The sequence below is a fragment of the Archocentrus centrarchus genome, chromosome 19 (assembly GCF_007364275.1).
Source record: "Archocentrus centrarchus isolate MPI-CPG fArcCen1 chromosome 19, fArcCen1, whole genome shotgun sequence".
NCBI classification, from domain to species: Eukaryota; Metazoa; Chordata; class Actinopteri; order Cichliformes; family Cichlidae; genus Archocentrus; species Archocentrus centrarchus.
This window is the reverse complement of record NC_044364.1, coordinates 6,235,521-6,249,974: the sequence shown is the minus strand read 5'-3', so window position 1 is coordinate 6,249,974 and position 14,454 is coordinate 6,235,521. Positions and strand designations below refer to the sequence as shown.

At 39.2% G+C, this 14,454-nt stretch overlaps 1 protein-coding gene across 1 annotated transcript; it reads right to left on the bottom strand.

The window, feature by feature from the left end:
* Positions 1–12,757: 12,757 nt before the first annotated feature.
* On the bottom strand, positions 12,758–14,059 carry kcnj12a (potassium inwardly rectifying channel subfamily J member 12a). Its single transcript, XM_030754990.1, has one exon. The coding sequence runs from the start codon at positions 14,057–14,059 to the stop codon at positions 12,758–12,760; it is 1,302 nt and encodes a 433-aa protein (XP_030610850.1).
* Between the last annotated feature and the right edge of the window lie 395 nt (positions 14,060–14,454).

Here is a 14,454-nt window from a genome sequence, read left to right as displayed (position 1 = left end):
TATAAATATTTTATATATTATTAATATAAAGTCTTCTAATAAATTATGCTATGCTATTATTGGAGATTAAGCTGCTCAGCAATATCTACATCAGTTAAAACTAACTACCATATAAAACTGATGTACGCATTAATTAATCAGTATTTATTTGGTGATATATAAAATTCTGAAATGCAGCCTTATGCCTAATGCATGCTTTTACTTTAGGTACTTTATGTATAAATTTATTCTGATAATCTTATAGTTTAGTAAGTTTAGGAGGATTATGAGTACAAGATTGCTGTTTTCCAGTCTGATTTATTTACAGATAGATTCCCCTTCCCCTACCCCTACACATGCAGGTGTTGTTGTTGCTTTTTTATGACAAAATTGTAACAGCTCCCTAGCTAAATCTGTCTTGATATGGACAAAAAAATGTCCCGTTTTATTAAATTTTACTGTCACTTGAAAGGTTATGACATGCGTTATATGTGATATAACTTAGTTTGATTTATTTTTGATTGTCTCGTCCATGCATACAGTGAAATGCATTGTTGTCTTACATAACCACCTCATTCAGCTGTGTGATTTGCTACCTCATTGCAGCCCTTTGTGTGTGCCAGTCCCCATCTTTTTCAGCAGGATTTTGTTCATTATGCACAATGTTGACATAGAAAAAAGTAAAACAGAACATGTGTCTTTATCTCCTTTTCACATCCTTATTAAACCAAAAAGAAACAAAATTACTGGGGTGAAAGAAACTGTGTGCAAAGTTTGAAATGGTTCCTTTATTTAGATAGAAATGAATAAATGGAAATCTTTAGGAACAAAATGTATTCAGAACAATGCTGAAAGTGTCACTGGTATAAAAAAGAATTCTACTCATACACGCGTTTCTCTGTCGCCTTTTGTATTTCATGCTTTAAAAAAGGGGATACTGTTCTCTATATCAAAACCACCCACCTGCTTCTGTTAGGGAATATCCTGTATTGAGTTTATGACAACAAAGACCCTCATTCTGTCTGACACTGGAGACGGTGTCCTGATAGAGCAAAGCCTGTGTCCTGGGACGGAGCCGTGCCAGCCAGCAAGAGATGATCCATGCGTCCTGGTGTTGTCTTAGTAGGTAAGGGTTGGAGAGATTATGAAGTTGTGAGGTGTGTACGTGTGTGGAAGTGAATTTGGGCAAAATGATCCTTTCCCCTTGGCCTTCTACATAGTGGAGAGCTGCATTAGTGGAGGGTACTGACAGATTTGAGTCAACCCCTGAGGAGACCACTGGGACTAAAGTCACAGCTCTGTGTCTGTTCTCATGACTTCACTGCTGCAACAGACCCAGTTTTGCTGACTCTTATTTTTCTTCTATGTAAGCTATTGAGTAATCCCATTATAATGGGACTCACTGGTGTTTAGTTTGTGGTGCTCAAAGTCTCTCAGGATTACCTTAATGTAAATACTTTCACTGAGAAAGAAGCCTATATTGACAACTTATCTAATTTTGAAAAGCCACACACTGTTATGTATTCCATAAATTTTTTCAAAGCATTATTTTTACAATCATGTTCAGATGTTTATTAGTTTTTCAAACAAAATTTTATGAGCTCTCACAATACAACCAATGCCTTTGAGCTACATTATAATGAGATAAACAACATCTACTATCTCCAAATGGCAGCAATTAACAATGAAGCTATGTGGATTATGTATTGCATTGTGTTTTGTGTAATCAGTTTATCCAATCCATTAGGGCCAATTGCTTAATAACCCATAAATATCCACCTGTGTGGGGTGCACAGAGCGGTGGATGATAATGATCCCTGTATAAGAGTAGAACTAAATAATTGTGACATTTCACAGCTTGTGTTTCTGAGGTGTATTAGCTCTTTATATCTGTTATACTACTTTATTCTGTTTTTTTTTTTTTTAACACAACATTACTGTCATTCATTCATTCATTCTCTCCAGGGGCCTTTGGGCACACCGAGATAATTACCAAGGGTTGAGAGCCAGGAAATGAGAGTGGCCCTCTCATGTCCCCTCAGGTTGTCCAGTCACGTTGCCTCATGAATCAGGATAGACTAGAGGCAACTACTATAAAAAAGAGAAGGTAAGGTACATGACGTGTCAGCACGTTTAATGTTGCATAGAGCTCCTTTCTCTCAGGTTTGAACTCAAAATGGAAGTCTTTCTGGGGCAGTGATGCAGCCACTGAAATAGCAGCTGTAACAAAGGTGAACAATAAAGTGAGAGACACACACATTGGGTTGAAAACATCTCATGTCAAACCTATGGCAGCCTACTTTGGGAATAATATGTGCATGTGGAGGCTTTCTAAATTTGCTGACCCCTTGTAATATCAAACAATGTACATAGGAAAAGCACAGCTGCAGCAAATAACACTAAAAGTAATTTATATATATTTATATCATTAGTTACACCTTGCTAGTACTGGATTGGACCCCTTTAGCCTTCAGAACTGCCTTAATTCTTTGTAGCACAGATTCAACAAGGTGAACTTAAGAAAATTCCTTAGAGATTTTGGTCCATATGATGGATGGATGGATGTTTATAAACAACTGAATGAATATCTTTCAAAGTCTTTATGATACAGTAAGTGTCAATCAGGTTTCATAACCATTCACAGCACAGGAACAGCTCTTACTGAAGACATCAGTGACCTGATGATCAACAGGGATTCACAGAGAGTTTTAGTCTTAGTTCTACTTGATCTCACTGCTGCCTTTGAAATTCAGAGGTTTCATGATTCCGTTGGTTTAAGAAGTCAGATTCTTGATTAGTTCTCATCATGCCTAAAGTGTAGACATTTTAATGTTTCAGTGGGCAGCTTGTTCCCTTACTCTCGAGCCTTTACATGCTCCTGCTTGGTACTGTCATAAAGAACCATTCATATGTAGATGATCCACAGCTGTACGTAGAATTTTTCTGTGGTGATCTAACCTCCGGTTACAAACTAATGAGCTGCACTGATAACATTAACCCAGTATTGAAGTCACTTCATTGGCTCCCAGTTCAATATGGAATTATCTTTAAAATCCTTCTATTAGTTCATAAAGCTCTCAATGGTTTGGTCCCCCAGTAGAATAGAATAGAATGCCTTTATTGTCATTATACAGGATGTACAATGAGATTGGAGTACATCTCTGTCTGCTACCAGATCTTACCAGAATTAGAGCTAAGTGTGCTGAGGTGCTTTCAGTTACTATGGTCCTGTTCTTTGGAACAAACTGCCTGCTAACCTGAGGCCAGTTACAACCATATCTACATTCCAAATCAAACTCAAAACCTTTTTATTCTCACAGGTCTACACTCAATAGCCGAGTGTGCGCATGCAAGGGAGCCTGTCCCAGCTGTCATAGGGCAAGAGGCGGGGTACACCCTGTACAGGTCACCAGCCTGTCGCAGGGCAAACACAGAGAGACAGACAACCATTCACAGTCACATTCACGCCTAACCACCAATTAATCTAACCCCAGTAACTGCATGTCTTTGGACTCTGGGAGGAAACCAGAGTACTTGGAGAAAACCCACACAAACAGAACATGCAAACTCCACACAGAAAGGCCCAGGCGGATTTGAACCCAGACCTCCTAGCTGTGAGGCAACAGTGCTAGCCACCACGCCGCCTAAAAGAATAATTTTAGAATCCTATATCTGTCTAGGTTTTAGAAAGTGATGCTACTGTAGTTAGCTATAGCACTTGCATTCATTTTTAGCTCGGCTGTTTTGAATTAAAAGTCGAGCTATTGTCACAGCCTCGGTGTTGGCGTCTGTTCCGCTTTAACATTGGCCACAACTCGAGAATGATGTGACCTAGGATGTTCAAATTCATGACATAGATGAAGCTACTAAAAATCTTGGATAAGTTCAAATTTCAGCGACCTTGACCACAAGCTTAAGGTCAGAGGTCAAGTTTTCTGAAAATCCAGTGAACACAATAGCTAAAGAAGGATCTCACCTAGGATCTTCAAATTCACACCATAGATGCGTACTGTTCAAGCTATACTCATCAAACGTCACACAGTTGTTCACCAACTTTGCTAGAACAGCACTTTGAGCCCCCCCCCCCCCCCCCCCCCCCCCCCCCCCCCCCCCCCCCCCCCCCCCCGTCCTTATGAACCCCAAAGGGCCGAGCGTTGGCTCAGCGGTGCTCTTGTTTTTTTAAATCTATACAAGTCTTTTGACATGTACGGGGCCACGGCTTACAGCTAATGGGGAACACCAGTGGACTTTTTACACAGGATGACAAGCGTGGGTAGGAGGACAAGGCTGTTGTGTCTCTTCCATTTGGGTAACAGACTACAAAACACATCTCAGTAATTGGATAAAGTCCCATCACATTTCAGGATCAGTTTGTACTGTCAGCTCAGCGGCACTGGTTTTATTTTCACTTGTCTGACTGGAAACTGTTTTGGCATACAAACTGTTTCTGCCCACAAAAATACATAGCGTCTCTTTATAGAATACCTAAATTTATATCTAACTTCAGTATACTAATGTCCATCTCATAGCAACTAATTGAGCATACTTCAGATATTGAAATGCTGGTTACGGATTGGAGCCACATGTGGTTTGACACCAAAGAGCTTTATATAGCTTCTTCAACACAGTTTTCCCTGATTTTACTGTCATCAGCAATTTTGCATACAGGGACGTTGGTCCTGCATTATTTATAACTGGTCTATATGGGCTAGGTGGCAGAGAACCTTGCCAGGCTATTTCTTACATCCTTTCATATTCTTTAATTACATTTTAGTAGGTGTAAAAATTTTTTTTCGTTTTATATCATATGATCATATGAGCAAATCTCTCTGTCCAGACCCCAGCTGGCTTCATCATCTATTCCCTAGGAGTCACAGAGGGGATATTCCCATGGGATCCAGGTTGTCAACTTGCATAATTTAGATACAATATGTTGATGATGTGAAATCATCGTGTTATCTGTCTGTCTGTCTATCAGCATACATGTGGTAGTTATTAGGTTTTGTTTGCAGCAACTGTGAGTGTGAAGGAAGAGGCAGGCACTCAAAGCTTTGGTATTCAGCATCCTACACAACCCTGGATTAGTTGGTAAAGTTAGCGTCTGTGTTCTGCTCAAGAGGCTATGTGATAAAAATGTTGCCAACAACATGTTTCAAAAACACTGTAAGTCACTGTAAAAACAGTTACGGTATGTTACAGCATGCCTTTTACAGTTTTTGTTGACTATAAATTACAGTAGTTTCATATTTTTGCCAACAGAAAATTGAAGCCTATCTCTGCTGACACTGGGTGAAAGGTGGGATTCACCCTGGACTGGTTGACAGCCCATCACAGGGCTAACACAGACACAATGACCACCATTCACTCTTACATCAGCACCTACGGCCAGTTTAGACTCTGCCGCTAACGTACATGCATGCCTTTGGTTTATAAACTCCACACAGAAAGGCAGCAGGTGCTGATCTGATGACAGAGCTAACCACTTCATTACAAAACACTGAATGAACTGTGGTGTAATGAAATAGTAACAAAAACCGTATGTTGTTTTTTTTTTTACATTTTGAAATCCTGCATGTTGTGATGCGTTTGGAATGAACTGGGTGTTAATCCAAAAACAGTCAAATCAAGAGTGCTGTTATAAGTACTCCTTCCATATCAGCAATGGTCTTAGAGAAGCAATTCTTGCCTTCCATCAATATGGAAAGGGTTATAAGGCCATTTCCAAACAATTTAAAATCTATCATTCTACAGTGAGAAAGATTATTCACAAATTCCCCATGGTCAGAGTGTGCAATGCTCAGAGAAACTGCAAAAAACCCGAGGGCTACATCTCGAAGTCTGCAGGCATCGTTTAGCATGTGAAATGGTAAAGTTCATGACAGTCCAATTAGATAAAGAGTAAACAAGTATGGCTTGTTTGGAAGGGTTGCCAGAAGAAAGCTTCTTCTCTCTTTAAAAAGAACATGGAAGCTTGACTTAGGTTTGCAGGATTGCAGCTGAACAAATCGCAAGACTCTATTTCCAGAGTCAAATGTGAGGGCATCTATCCGGCAGCTAAAGCTTGGCCAAAACTGGGCCATGCTACAGGACAATGATCCCAAGCACAGCAGCAAAAGAGCTATGCATAAATAAATGCCCACAAACCTCAATGAAATGAAGCAATGTTGTGAAGAAGAGTGGGTCGAAATCCTCATCGTAATGACTGTGCAGGTTTGACCATGGGGTGAATTTGCTTCATATTATTGCTGCTAAAGGTGGTTCTACAGGCTATTGTATCATGGGCTGTACTTAATTTTCCACACACTGCTTCTACATTTTGGCTCAGTTTTTGCTAAATAAATAATGACATGGGGTAATATGTCATTAGTTGATCATCTCAGGTTGCATTTACCTAATTTAAGACTAGATAATTTTATTATGGTCCTGATACGTAAATATTTGAATTGACATGGGGTGTACTTTCAGTTTACCTTGACTTTGGGTAAATAGTGGCATATTCTAAAGTCATCATCATAATTTACCAAATATACAAGAACTAAAAACCACAAATCTGAGCACTGACTGAGCATGGCTGACTTGCCCAAAGGCTGTTAGTTTGTTCCTGGAATTATTTTGTGTTTAAACTTTGTAAAATGACAGAATAATAAGTGACTATAAAATTTTAGCAATTTGTTACGGTGGCTAAATGGAGGCCACAAAATACTTAGCATAGTAAAAATTCAATGGGATTTCACTTGCTCAGAATAATTAAAACTGAAGTCAGAGTCTCTCTCTGTCCCAATAGGCTGCATTTTATCCTGACATGCCCTTAATTATCCAGGACCTCTTGATGTCTAATCCTACTAAGGAAGCACACAAGTCTGACATCCCAGCCCTCTGAAGACAGCTCATTTTCGGTGTCAGGTTCAACTCTGGGTTCCACGACCCATGTTACACTGATAGGAAAAAAAAAAAATCTATGATGCTTTAATGCATTAGGGACTTATTAACACAGTTTATCACTAAGTCAAGTTTCACTTTTACTCTATCTATCCGATACTAAGCTGTACAAAGCATGACATACACTGCCCAGTCTATGTTATATAATCAACTTGGCAAAAGCTTTCAGCATAGCCTCTGTGATCCCAGTGTCAGTTAGTGCTGAGACCCAAAGCCTGATCTCAGCACAACCGGTGGCCAGCATGTTAATCCCGCTACTGTAACTCACTGTGTGTGACTTATTCACCCCAACCTGAATTATTGTGAAAAAACTGATGGCCGCACTTCTCCTGCATATCACAGAGAATTATTCATTACCTGTCGAATATCAGTTCAGTGGTAATAAGCTTTCTTACTTTTTATTTTAGCTTTGTCACAGAAATGATACTTTTTATGTACATGAGTATATCATACATGTTTTCTTTCAATATAACTAATGGTAAATGGACTAGCTCTTATCTAGCGCTTTTCTACTCAGTCAGAGCACTCAAAGCGCTATTACAACATGTTTACATTCACCCATGCACTCCCATTCATACAAGCACTTCCATGTTTGCTAAGCTAAGTGCTTTTTTAATTAACTATCATTCACACACATTCATACTCCGACGGGACGGTCGGAGAGCAACTTGGGGTTAAGTATCTTGCCCAAGGATACATTGGCATGTAGCCTGGAGTAGCCAGGAATCGAACCGCTGACCTTCTGATCAGTAGGTGACCTGCTCTACCTACAGTCCCACTGTTGCATTTTTAACTTCCATTTTGCAGACTCTGAGTCTACCAGCAATGCAACTGTTAAGCTTTGAAGGACGGTCTTTAGTCTAACTTTAACTAATAAATTCCCCTTTTATTTTTAAATTTTACAGTTGCCAGAAATTGTTTATGTAAATTGTAATCCCATTTTAAAATATTTGATACAAATAATATAATATTCTTAGATGTACTTGGGCAACAACATTGGCTGATATTATTTTAAAATGATTTTCATAAGTGTGTTAGTTAGCCTACAAATAATTATGTATGGTTGGCTATAACTCGCTCTGTGACAGACTGGTGACCTGAAACTGTACCCTTCCATTTACTCTGTGACAGCTGGGATAGGCTCCAGCCCCACCCCCCCAACCCTGAACTGGGTAAGTGGAAGAAGATGGATGGATGGATGGATGGATGAATGGATGGATGGATGGATGGATGGATGGATGGATATAATTTTCAATAACCAAATTTAATTGACCCTTACAAAAATTCTCTACATCATTCAAATTTTATAGTCAATTTCTTTCCCTCTCAAATACCAGTGAAGACATTTTAAAGAAGACATTTCATTGCATTATAGGAAGAAAATGAGCTGTATTACTTATAACATTAATGATGTTCAGTACTATTCAGGTCTCCCTGTAAGTCATGACAGCATGTGAGCATGCACAATACCAGGATGCTAAAACTATCAGCCATGCTCTTATCAACACACGTACTTTCTCTACTGCGGTATATGAACCTCTCTGCTGTGAAAAACTATCAGGTTTCCTTTATTTTTTGGTAGCAAAGCAATACTAATCTCTCATTTGTTGTTACCATATTGATATGACAAAGTCAGCTGCCGGCCTCCTGTTCAATTCCCCAAGGCCAAAAGGCCTCTGGCCCCTGTAGTTGTTTGTGTGTCACAGTGGTTAATTGATGAGCCTTCTTGAATAATTGGCCCAGGCCCAGGAAGTTATCTGACTGTGGAGTCATGAAGCTTGATCTCTCTTCTGCACACACCTCTCATGGTGATGCATTACCTCATGTCAGGGCATGCTTGAGGAAACCCTGGGTTTGAATTGGATCTTACATTTCAATACAGCTCTGATCACTTTGAACAAAAGAGATGAAAAAAAAATTCACAGTTATTTCTTTTTTTATTATTGAATCATTTTAATGACTTTGAATTAAAATAGAAAGCCCAGTAGACATTTTGCTGGACATAGGAAGACTTCTACAGAGGTCAAAGGTTTTTCCAATCATCCCTTTAAGAGAAATACCTGTTTGATCAATAACATCTGCAGAAAGGAAACAACAGAAACTGAAATTTGAAAACTAACACAAGAATTACATTTTTAGCCTCTCAGTGTGATTTTATTGTAGTGCTCTGGTAAAAACAGATAAATATTGATTGCTGTATTCTATCAAAACAACTTTGTATAAAAATAAGTAGGTTGTTCAGCCCGGCTGCTCCTTATTATCACTTTTTATAATATCATCGTTCTTTTTTACACTATAAATGTTTATATTTAGCTAAAACTTTAGCGTGTGCTTCTTTTTTAAGGGCTCAGGTGGGCAACATGAAATTGAAAGAAATCTTTGAAAAAAAAATTCAGTAGAAATTGAATTGATTGAATGCCATTAATGTAGCGTGGACGCTGTGGACTCTTCACCTTTTTTAATCATTAAAATTTCATGAGTAGGTGCAGAGGCTTCACACATCAGTGCGCAAAACCTTCCCAGAAGGTAGTGAACATATAAATGTTCAAGGGTGGGTAAAGAATGCTTCATTTATCAGCCCCAACAAAATCTATTTGTATTTCACTACATCCTACATGTTTCTAAAAAAAAGAAAAAAGAAAGAAAGAAAAGAAAATGCAACATACAACCAAGAATTATCGTAGACTCAAACATATGACTAAAGTTAAATGACAGGAAAATATCAGTCATTGTGATCAGCATAACAACCATTTTATGGTTCCTCTTCTTTGATGTCCTAGTTTCATTATATTCATTCAGCCAAACAGGCGTAGACACTGGTTGGTGAATCTCTGGTAACCATCAGTTGCTAGGGAAAAATGAGTATTCCCCGACTCGTTGGTGAGATGTTGCAGGAGGTTCCTGGCTGTCGCCAGGTGACAAAGAGGGTGCTCCACCAGTCCTCACTGTGTTTGCTTTCTTAGCAGATTGCCTTGGTTGCCAGTAGGTTGCATGGAAGATGCCAACTTGTCTGCAGACATTGGCTAAATAACTAACAAGTGGTAATTGAGAAGTGCAATGCAAACTGGAAACGGAGTGCGTTCGCCTTTTACGCTGAAGGAAATTGTTATGCATTTGCAGTTTGCGTTGCAATTTTTAAAATTTCTTTACTGCTTTTCAAGTAGTTGGCAAGCGTTGGCAGACAAGTTGGTGTCTTCCATGCAGACTGCAAGCAACCAAGGCTAGTGACCAAAGCAATTGCAAGGAGATTTTTAGTGCAGGACTGTATGCATATAGCTCTTTTTGACCAGTTTCAACCAATGAAAGCCAGCGTGTAACCACTCACCAACCGTTGGGAAATGCTAATTTTTTCTTAGATACAGGAGGTTGCCAAGCAGCCACCAACTGGTCTCTAGGCCTGTGCAGCTGAAGCCTAAGTCTCCTTCTTTACACAAATATAATCTTTTATGTTTTTCATGATTTTTTTATAGGACCGTGAAAGACACATTTTACTGAGGTAATAACTCAGCTGGACTTTATAAATATTATGACATAAACATGTTGAGGTTTGAATGATAAATTCCAGCTTGGCATCTAGAGCGAGGGCTCATTTTAAAAACTTATTGTCCATGCCATAGAAAAAAAGCTGTCATGCTCAATAATTTTATATCTTTAACTACTCTCCATATAGCAATCTACAAATAAAAGATTACTTGATTTGGTTTAAAACTTTTAGTCAACAGATTTATGCTGTATTTCATGATATAGTTTTAGAAGTGATTTAAATATGCAAACTGGAGACTCAAGCTCCTTCTTAGAGTCTACTACCCATGCTGTCTAGATCAGTCTGAACTGATTTTGGAAGATTAAGGTGGGAGTGATAACTTAACAAGTTATGTCCAGGCTACACTCCACTACTTTGGTATCAATCATGGTAAATTACTTTTATTATAAGTTTTTATAAGTGCAGTACAAACTGTGGTCATTGTCCTTGCTCAAAGCCTCTTACCTTTTATCTGTGAATTAAAGCTTCTATATTCACAGAGAATATAAGCTCATTTAAAACATGTGCTTCAGTGTTTATTGCTTCCATTCAGAACTCCCTCCAGTGTCTTAACTCATTGTATTAACATATTGCTGAACTGCATTTAGCTGTCTACAGTATGTGTTGTTTTTAAAGGCAAACATCAAGTACATAAAAGGGGAACAGTTTTTTCCCCTTTTTTGTTACTGTTGGTCATGTGTATTTGAGCTTTTAGCTTGATAAACAATAAATTTGTTGAATAAGCAATCATATTTTGTCCTGCAAATTTGCTAAAGTATCGTGTGAAACAAAGATGGGCTCTCAATATAGCAACAGTAGTTAAATCAAACCACTGTTGATGTAAAATTAATTAAAACGTTTGGCCGTGTCGAAGGTGGCTTATGCATTTGGAGAATTATAACCTTAATATAAGAGCACAGTGTTGCAGACACAGCTACCCTTATGGTGCTTGTCCATTTAGTATTTCAGATGGGTGCTTTTGGAGTGGATAAGTCTTAGATTTCTGATTTAGATTAATCGTAGGCCCATTCTTAGACCAAATAAATACATCAAGCAGTCTTCCTATGTGCGGTTTTTACAGTCAGTTTAGTGCCAATTCAATTTAACTCTGGTTAAATAGATTTCAATAGCAGTTACCTTTGGAAAAGACATTATGCTTTTTTAATCTCAGGCTGTTTTTCTAAGCATTGGCCACTGATTAAACCAATGCCATTATATTTCATCTCACACAGACCTCTAGGATGCTTGCCCCCTGATAGGTTAATATGCATAGATTTGTTTTTTTGTTTTTTTTAAAAAGAACATTAAGTGTAATCAGTTTATACCAGTTTTGTCTTGATAGAATTGGGAAAAAAGTTTTAAAGACTGCTAACATGCAGGGTTTAGTTTATCTTAGCTTATCACATTAGTTGAAAAAGTAGAAGAGCACTTCAATGTGCATTTTAAGAGGTGTTTATTTATTAGATTAATTAGATCAATACAAACCATGACATTGCCACCTGTAGCATGATTGCTGAGAAATTGTGTTTAAGTTTTGTTTTATTTGACTTCTTAGCAGAACAGTGTTTGCAAATGTCATCATATGTGTAGGCAGCCAAATCATGGTCTTGTTAACTTGTAAGAGGAATTAGGTAATTATATAGAGAGTCCATACAGTTTCATTTCTTTTTGTTCTTGCCTATATCTCTAGATTGGGTTTACAATGAAGCTGTTGACTTGTGTTGTTCTCAGTGGCTCACGGTCAGATGTTTTATCACGGCTCATCGCATCTGAATGCTGCGATGCACAAATTTTCAATGTGTCACTGAATGCAGTTCCAGTAAATCACAGCAATGCGAAGAGAGCTTAAGAGAAGCCTTCCAACACTATCTTTGTTGTCAAGAACAAGTTGAAATAGCAACTTCTATTTTTAGAGGTGTTTTTGGAAACAGATACTGCACACAAAACATAACTTACCTAATAAATGTATTTACACCTAAGGTTTGATTATAAGGTTCTGTCATAAAGGTTTTCGATGCTCTGTCATTTAACACTCTAAACTCAAAATGACCATGTGAGAAAAAGATTCAAGTTTCCATAAAGGAAGAAGGTATTCCTCTAGCCTTTTCCTTGATTGTAGACATTCTTTACCACAATTTTCTAAGCTGTGTACTCCCTCTTTTGCCTATTCCTTCCAATTAAGTCCCTTTTACTATTGTTCCATTACCTTTACACTCTTTCACAGTAGTCAGCTTTTCCTATGGCACTTTGCATTGTTCTGCATTTTTACCCTTGGTAAAGTTATTGAAATTTGACCCTCAGGTCAATGTGTAGAGGTCATATTTCTGATTCTCTACGATACGACCTTTGATCCAGCACCCTGGTGGTCTGTATGCGTTCAAATTCATGCCGGCTGTTTCGGTCTGGACTGAGGTTCGGCAGTGCTCTACCTCCACCGCCTACATCCTCTTCCTCATCATCGCGATTAAGAAAGGCCAGCTCGTTTTCATAGCAGAAGGAATTAGAGCTGGGGACTAGGTACTTGTTTTCCACCATGTCCTTGGCACTGCAGCGGGGGGTGGACGGTACCTCATAGGTTTTGTGAAAGTGAGAGTAATCCACCTTGTACAGATTCTTTTCCTCAAACAAGACTGGCTCAAACCGGTGACCCCAAAGGATCTCAGAGGACAAGTAGGAGCTGCGAGCCTGGGTGGTCATGGCAGTTGCTTCAACCATTCCCTCCAAAATGACAACAATCTCAAAGTCTGCGCTCTCCAAGTCCTGTTTGCTGATCCCAAAAAGGGGGCTCTCCTCATCTATCTCGTGTAGAATAGTGATAGGTGAAACCAAGAAAATCCTGTCCAAGCCTTTGTCGAAGCCCACATTAATGTCTATCTGGTCTAGAGGGATGTATTCCCCCTCATCTGTTATCCGAGGTTTGATGAGCTGTGCTCTGACATGGGCCTCTACAATGTGGCTCTTGCGCAGATTCCCTACTCTCCACATTAGACACAGCTTTCCGTCCCGCATGGCAATGACGGCATTGTGGCTAAACAAAAGGGTTTGTGCTCGCTTCTTAGGCCTTGCCATCTTGGCCATGATGGCGCCAATCATGAAGCAGTCAATGATGCAGCCCACTATAGACTGAAAGACCACCATGAAGACTGCCACTGGGCACTCCTCAGTCACACAGCGGTAGCCATAACCTATGGTAGACTGCGTTTCAATGGAGAATAAAAAGGCAGCCACAAATCCATTGACCTGTAGAACACATGGAGTGAAGTTGTCATCTCCGGCTGGGTTATCCAGATCGCCATGCAGCAAAGCTATAACCCAAAAGGCTAGGCCAAAGGCCAGCCAGGAGACAACAAACACAAGAGTAAAGACTACTAGCATCCATCGCCAGCGGATATCAACGCACGTTGTAAAGATGTCGGCCATGTAGCGCTGCGACTTGTCGTCCATATTGGCAAACTGCACATTGCACTGCCCATTCTTTTTCACAAAGCGGTTGCGGCACTTGCGGCGTGTGTGGATCTTTCCGTTTCCAAAGCCATTCATACCATGCATGGTAGTGAGGCGGAGGCCCTCTTCTTCAGATGACACAATGCTGTAGCGGTTGATTCGTCCTACGCTCATGTTCCTGACAGCACCTCTAGCTCCAGGGTTAGAGTAGAAGGGCAGACCTGGAGTCCCAGTGCGTGATCAAGGCCCCTTCACAGCTTGATCACTGGCTCAGCTGCGTATCAGTGAGTCATTTAGGGAGATGCATTAATCCAATCCCTGGAGAAAAAATTAGAATAGGAGAATATGCCTGAGCATCTTTCCGTGTTATGGTCAAATCTGATATATGTGTATTTAAAATTAGATATTCATTATGGAAGCTTTTAATGAATCAGTGCTAAAACATTGTTCCAGAAATATAATCACTTTTTTCTTTTTGTCCAAAAGAAATGACAATGAAGTTAATAGTTTTGCACTGTATTAATGGTTTGTGTGTTTAAGCACAATTGACCATCATGACTTGGTTTTTT